We start from the raw sequence: 7,500 nt of genomic DNA on the forward strand, positions 1-7,500 counted from the left end.
GACGAAGAGGAAGGAGAAGAGGAGAACGACGACGAAGACAAAGGCGAGAAGTAGTAGTGAACGCCAAGAGATGCAGCACCAATAGTAGTAGTAGTAGTAGTAGTAGTAGTAGTAGTAGTAATAGTAGTAGTAACAATAAACACGTCCACATAAGTTTTTTTTTGTTCTTTTCCGGCACACCAAACACATGAAGAACACCCAGCACGCCTCTCGGGGTGTAGCCATGCCCAACGCTTCACCTCCCGCCTCTCCACTCATCTCTGAAAGGCGGGGAGAAAGCTGCGCTGCCCTCCTGTGTGTTCAAGGTATTTATTCTCTCCTGACACCTGCCCCGCCTGACCCGCTCCTTCAGAAGTAACAAAGAGTGTGATATTTGCCTTTGTAATGCTCTGATATATAACAGTGATGGTATATAATAACACTTCTTTTCTCTTTTTGTGGTTAGAGAAGAGTATAAGTCTAAATGTCTTATCTCGTCTTTCTATCCATTGAATTTTGGTTACATTGTCCTCTTATTCCTTTTCAAATCAGTGGTTTTTGTCTTTTTTTTCTTCAGTGGTAAGAGTAGTAAGGGAAAATGTGTGAAACTTCTAACTGTCTTCTCTTGTTTCTCATTTCCCATTGTAGTTCGATCACAATATCCTCTTGTTCCTACTCAATAACGTTTAGCCACTTTCTGGTATAAATTCATTGTTTTTTTTCTTTTTTTTCCATGTTAAGAGAAAATATACGGAGGTTCTAAAATCTCTCGTTTTCTTTTTCCAGTCCACGGAACTTGGAGTACCTTGTAATATCCCTCTCTTTTTACATGGAATCTGAATGTACAGTACGTGAACACTTCATCACTGAACTAAAGCTTCACGCCTCACTGTTTCATTTCTTTCCCCACGGTTACTCGCACAGAATAATGTTAGAATCAAGCTATCCATGTCATCATTTATCTTTCCCCTGCATTATGCCTCGCACGAAATACCAATGAACTGCAGCCAAACAATCCATCATTTCCCTTCCCTTCACGCAGTCCCTTGCACAAAGCACTTCAAATAATTGCACATGTCACATTTGTCCTCCCTCCACGTACTTCCCTCCCGCATCACTACAAGTCATTAGATTAAATTACTTGCTTTCATGCTATCGTCTGCCATTCAAACTGCCACGAATGAAATATACATCCCAGTCTGCCGTCCACCTCCCACATTTAATCATTCAGCTTCAAAGCATCCAAATGCAGAGTCTCACAAGTCATGCCTTCTCGTACTACCTACTGCCGTGTGCTGAGAACGGTATCCTTAATGTACGTGTATCTCTGTCTTATCCTGGCAGGCTCTAGTGAACGTTACTGGGATTATCAAGGGTGTTTTTATGGTTTTGATGATTTAACAAGGATTATTTATTATCAGCAGGAAAAATACGCCCCAGAACTTGACTAATCGCCTTTGTGGCCTTTGAAAACAGTAGCCAGCGTATTAACCTGGCCATCTTTAGCAGGCTCTTGTGGAGGTTACTGAGACTGCCAAGGGTGTTTTCCTGGTTATCGTAAAATTTGACAAGAGTTTTTTAAGTACTTGGCCTAGAGCAACAAAATGGATATAAAAGAAAATGTCCACTAAAGGTGCCAATCCTCAAATCGCGTAATCAAAAGGGCTATCCAAAATTTGAAGATAAGTGTCTCGAAACCTCTCTCTTAAAACAGTTCAAGGCAAAGAAAGGAGGAAATACAGAAGCAGGCATGGAATTCCAGAGTTTGCCAGTAAAAGGAATGAAAGACTGAGAATAATGATTAACTCTTGCATTGGGGAAGTGGACAACATCATCAATGGGCAAAACATGCATGAGAACCTGACTGATCATCTCCGTGGTCTATGAAAACACCATTTATAGGAGAACCTGAAGCGTTTAAGAGTCCAGGCGTGTGAAGGTTACTGATATAGGAAGTTACCAAGCCCCGTTCTTTGCATTCCTGATCCCCACATCCGTTCCAACATTCTGCCTTCTTACTAGTTTCCCTTCCCCCTTCCTCTGACTCATGACAATTTCATAGAAGCTGCAGAGTCACTTCCAGGATACATGTTTCTTATGTCAGGGTATTTTCTTTATAAAACATCAACATTTAAGGATAAGTTAGCACATGCTTGGTCTTTCTGAGCTTGTGTCGATTTCTTTCATTTTCTTTAATAGTGAGAGATGTAGAACTGAAAGGAAGAGTAAGGAAGACAGAAGAGGAGGAGGCGCAGGAAGAGAAGGAAGGATATTTTCTTCACAAAAAACAACACTGAACAATAATTTCATGCATACTTGGCCTTTCTGAGCTTGTGTCCCTTTTTTCTTTTATCTCCTGAGCCGCGAGAGATGTAGAATAGATAGCAGTAAGGAGGAGGAAGAGGAAGAAGAACAGGAAGAGAAGGAATGATCTCTTTACAAAACATCAACATTGACGATACATTCACGGATACTTTGTTCTTCCTGAGCTTGTATCCTTTTGTCTTTTATTTTCTGAGACGTGAGAGATCTGGAACTGAAAGAAAGAATAAGGAGGAGAAGAAGAAGGAGGGAGGATATTTTCTTTACAAAAACTTCAACATTTAACGATAATTTCACGCACATTTGCCTTTTTAAGCTTCTATATTTTTTTCTTTTACCTCCTGAGACATTAGAGATGCATTACTGAAAGGAAGAGTAAGGAGATGGAAGAAGAGAAGAAGGAAGGACATTTTCTATACAAAACTTCAACATTTAACGATAATTTCACGCATATTTGTCTTCCTAAGCTTCTATCTCTTTTCTCTTTCTTTCTTTCTTTTATCTCCTGAGACGTGAGAGATCTAGAGCTGAAAGGAAGAGTGAGGAAGAGGCGGAGTAAGAGGAGGAGGAGGAGGAGGAGGAGGAGGAAGAGAGCTGCAAGGAAGGGATGCGGGGAGGGAAGCAGGAAGCGTGACACTAATAGCTACCTAACAACACGCCATTTGACCGCCACCAAACGGGCCTAAACCACCACCACCACCACCACCACCACCACCATGACCACACGCCAGCCAGGGAGTGAGAGAAAAAGAGGAAGAGGAAGAGAGCGAGAGACGCAGTTTGTATACATGCTGGTAACATACGAGTCTAAAAGATATGAAGGTTTAAATTGAATGTCTACCAATGCACGTTTTATTCGTCATGGAGGTTTTCCCCCCCCCCCCCCGAATGTAAGTCGTCTGAATATATATATTTTTTTATTATTAGCACTGATGATATGACTTAGGTGTTGTGAAGTTATTTTAAATACTTTGTTTTCTTTCACTTTCTCTTCTCTTTTTTTTATTTATTTTTTTCTTAATTTCTTCCTTTCTCCATTTCTTTTACTTTTCCATTTTTTTTTATTTCCTTCTTATTTACCATACATCCTGCTTTCCTTCCTTCATTCTTTTCTTTCTTCCTTTCCGCCATTCCTTGCATCCTTCCTTTCTTCCCTCCATCCTATTCTCCTTCCCTCCCTCCCTCCCTCCTTATGGACACTCGCTAGATTGAGTCCCCTCTGCCAAACAGATCTCTGCAACATCCCTCTCTATCAAGCATCACATTACGATTACCTTCACTCCCCCTTGCTTTACTGCCACTCCGATGCCACGCGTGACGCCATAAATCTACAAATCTCTCACTCATTTCACTTCATACACTAACCGCACGGACTCAATCTCTCGTAAAGCAAGTTTCTTCCATTCTGATAACGGTCGTGACTTTATAAATCCTTCATTCCCTTGTAAGTGGACGCAGAAACTCTTCCCCCGACACAGATGACCAGCGTGACATCGTAAATCTTTCATTCTCTCACACGTGGACATAGAAACTGTACCGTCTCTGAATAGGTGAGAAACACTATACATCTTTCGCTGGTCCGGTTTGGCTCTCTAATCTTGATTATTTTAAACGGGGTCTTGCGGAAGTTAGTGAGGGTTTTCAAGAGTCTTCAGATTCTTTAGTTTAACAAGTATTCCGTGCCATTATTAAGAAAGCCATCCATGAACATAAGAAAAGGATGCTGCGAAAGACCTGTTGCCATTCTTGTCCACGGATGTATCCATTCTTCTCTTGAAATTGTCTGATCTACTACCAAGTAGACCGCAACCAGTCTAGTTTATCCCTCTTTTAAATCTACATACGTCTAGCGTATAACTACTCTGGCGAGTTCTAAATTTCCACCTAGAAATGTTGAAAGTAATGAGTAATTAAGAATAGAGGCCAGTAGCGCTCACACGTTCATACTGTCACACGTGTTCTGCTCTCATCGTCATTCAAGAAGCGATGAAGAAAATACCTGTTAAAATTCATCGAGGTATAGCGTTGAAGCAATTAATAAAACTGACCCCTGAGGTGACACTAAAAATTGTTCATTCTGTCACACGTGTTCTGTTCTTATCGTCATTCAAGAAGCGATGAAGAAAATGCCTGCTAAAATTCATCGAGGTATAGCGTTGAAGCAATTAATAAAACTGACCCGTGAGGTGACACTAAAAATCGTTCATTCTGCCACCGTCTTGTTCTGAACGTCATGCACGAAGCGACGAAGAAAACGGAGCAATGCTGAGATGAAACCGAGCCGCGCAGGGACCGGGACACATCGCCGGGTAATATTTCGTGTCACGCTGCCGTTTTGGAACATCCGGACGTGCTTCACTTTTTCGGGAGTCACAGACAGGGAGTTAAGAGAAGACGACCACCCAACGACCACTGACGACCACCGCCACTGTTCCTCTGCCTCGTCGCAACTCAAATCATGGACGGCTGTTATGTTAGCTTCCCAAGATAATAAAGCACTGTGTTGCAAGTTTGAAGCATGATTCTAAAAGCCGCCATTGACGGGCAAAGAAATTATAAATTAGTTCAAGATTTTTTAGTGCATTCTTATTTATTTTTTTTTTTTTTTCAGTAAAATCGCCCCGTTTCTCAGATATAATAGTAAAAGTCATAGGTTCGTTTCCTTTAACGTTTTGTTCTCTCAAATGTATTTTCAGAGCCCACAGAGGCAATTAATCGCATCCGCACTGATATTTTCTTACTGACAGTGTATAACAATTGCAAAACTATCACTGGAAGTATGAAGACACACTTGAAAACCTAAATAACTTTCACTATAGCCCCTTAAAGAATAATCGACATAAAATACTGAAATGATGGACGAGACAAGACCGGAAGTAAGAGAAGAGAAGGAAGGAAGAAGTAGCATCAGGAACCTCATAACCTTCACTAGAACCTCTTAAAAAGTAATTGATATGAGATGCTGAAGAGTTTTGAGGACACGAACACTAACTAACAGTACCCGCATTAAGACAACGGAAGGAAGGAAGCGGTAAATAACATCAGGAACCTCATTATTCTCCCATACACATCTTGACAGTTCCATGGATGAGTGATAAATAAATAAATGTTGAAATCCTTGAGGAGACAAGACCTAAATTAGGAGAAGTGAAGGAAGGAAGCGGTAAATAACATCAGGAAACATTATTATTCTCCCATACACATCTTGGCAGTTCCGTGGAGGAGTGACAAATACTGTGTTTTTTTTCTTCTTTTTTTCTTTTTTTTTTGTTCTGCCACGCTGCCTACGGCTGCCGCTGTGAGGGGGACACGGTGGGGTTCACTGCGGCACATGGTGGAGGCGTCTGTCTGCTGTGGGTTTTAGCTTCCTTGGCCAGGATTGATGTGGTGGTCAGCTGATTCGTGAACACACATTGGCTGACGAGCACGGATGCTGACTGATGATGCTGCGTCTCTCTCTCTCTCTCTCTCTCTCTCTCTCTCTCTCTCTCTCTCTCTCTCTCTCTCTCTCTCTCTGGGCCGCTCGCTCGATCTCAGAGTAACAATATACAAGTCACCCATCTAACATATCCGTCTTCTTTCCCTACGTACAACAGAAAAATGTTTAGTATTAGGAGTAACTAGTATTTTTCTTGATACTCGATAGTTTAAAAGCAGTGTGATGACAATTGACGATATACAAACGAGACACAAAAGCACTGGATCATTGGCGGTAAATAATAACGGATAGAGTTGGAAAGCGAAAAATAGCAATCTATCTCCCGTGAAGTGCAGTGATAAACACACAACGTGGTCTTTACACTCGCTAAACTGCCTCCCTGCAAACACCACAACCCTATGCCTCTTGATTCTATAGGCTGGCTTATTAACTGTTGCCCGCTCATGTCTTGTTACTTGTTACTGTTAATCATGTGATGTAAGACGTGTAAATAAGTCAAATTGAATTCATTATTAACTGAATGTTGACATTAATTATCAGTTACCTGAGAGTAATGTATAGATCTGGTGACGTCAGCAAAACGTTCATCAAGGCTCGGAACGAAATGAAACAACAACAACAACAACAACAACAACATTAATAATAATAATAATAATAATAATAATAATAATAATAATAATAATAATAATAATAACCCTCACCTTGACTTCAAGAGAGTAAACATCCACACCTGCAACACACACACACACACACACACACACACACACACACACACACACATACACACGCACTTCTCCAAACAGAATAACAGACGAGTGAAATCTATAACCGGAGTAACCAGTGTGTGTAAAGCGTAAATACAAATTCAAACAAAATATAATAAATAATAACCCAATAAACTCCACTCAATTCTACAAAAAGAAAAATATATATGTAAATGCGTGGGATCAAATACCTTACTGCGGTGATCGTACGTAAAGGTGGAGATCTTCTTTGACCTGGCGGTGAGGCCGGAGAGCCACCTGAAGGAGGACGAAGAGGAGGAGGAGGAGGAGGAGGAGGTGAAGGAGCCAGCCAGTCCTGAGACGCGGTAGGATTCCATGGCGGCTCCTTATAGACTCGTCACCCACGCTGCTATAGCCACAGAAAGTCTGTCTTATCGTATCTTCTGTTATCTATTGTTCCACGTGGTGACTGGAAAGGCAAAGAGAGGAAGGTTATCATATACTACTAAGTTTGATAAGTTTAACCCTCTCAGTCCTGTGAATAAGTGAAAATGTTGTGTTGCAAGTTTGGTGTGATTTCAAAAGACAATGAACAGCAAAGAATGTCTCAAATCTCACGGTGTCTGCTGTTTTATTTTGGTTCAGTAAACTGCCTAAGGTTACTCCGGTGAAGTGAATAGCGAGTTAACTGTGATCACTTATTCGTGCAGTCACCCCTTGCTGGCCTCGCGTTTTCTTGTATTCTCGTCTCTGCAATGTTCCTCGCGCTCCGTGTCAAGATTTATTAATTTTCGTTCATTCTGTGTCAAGAGTAAGACGGTAATGTATTTCCTTCATTTGTTGTGATAACTGAAACAAATGCACAAATTATTAAGCAAAGAATGTCAACATTTCTTCTTTCCATCACAGTGGGTTTGCAAACTTCTTCCATATTTCGTAGTATTCGTAATGTCATGAAACTGTCATTTGTCTCTTAGTTTTTAACACTGACAGATAATAAAACAACAGACATCCCTTCACTAATAGGTCATTAAA

General features: G+C 40.9%; 1 protein-coding gene across 2 annotated transcripts in view; it reads right to left on the reverse strand.

Annotated features, from left to right (window-relative positions):
• The window catches only part of LOC135104266 (uncharacterized), a 105,635-nt gene that overhangs the window by 92,680 nt on the left and 5,455 nt on the right, over positions 1–7,500 (reverse strand). For both annotated transcript variants that reach the window (XM_064011459.1, XM_064011458.1), the window contains exon 3: positions 6,696–6,934. In XM_064011459.1, the coding sequence (XP_063867529.1) occupies positions 6,696–6,842 (147 nt within the window). In that variant the 5' untranslated portion in view covers positions 6,843–6,934. The remainder of the gene's footprint in view (positions 1–6,695; positions 6,935–7,500) is intronic.

This window comes from Scylla paramamosain, chromosome 10 (assembly GCF_035594125.1).
Source record: "Scylla paramamosain isolate STU-SP2022 chromosome 10, ASM3559412v1, whole genome shotgun sequence".
Classification (NCBI taxonomy): Eukaryota; Metazoa; Arthropoda; class Malacostraca; order Decapoda; family Portunidae; genus Scylla; species Scylla paramamosain.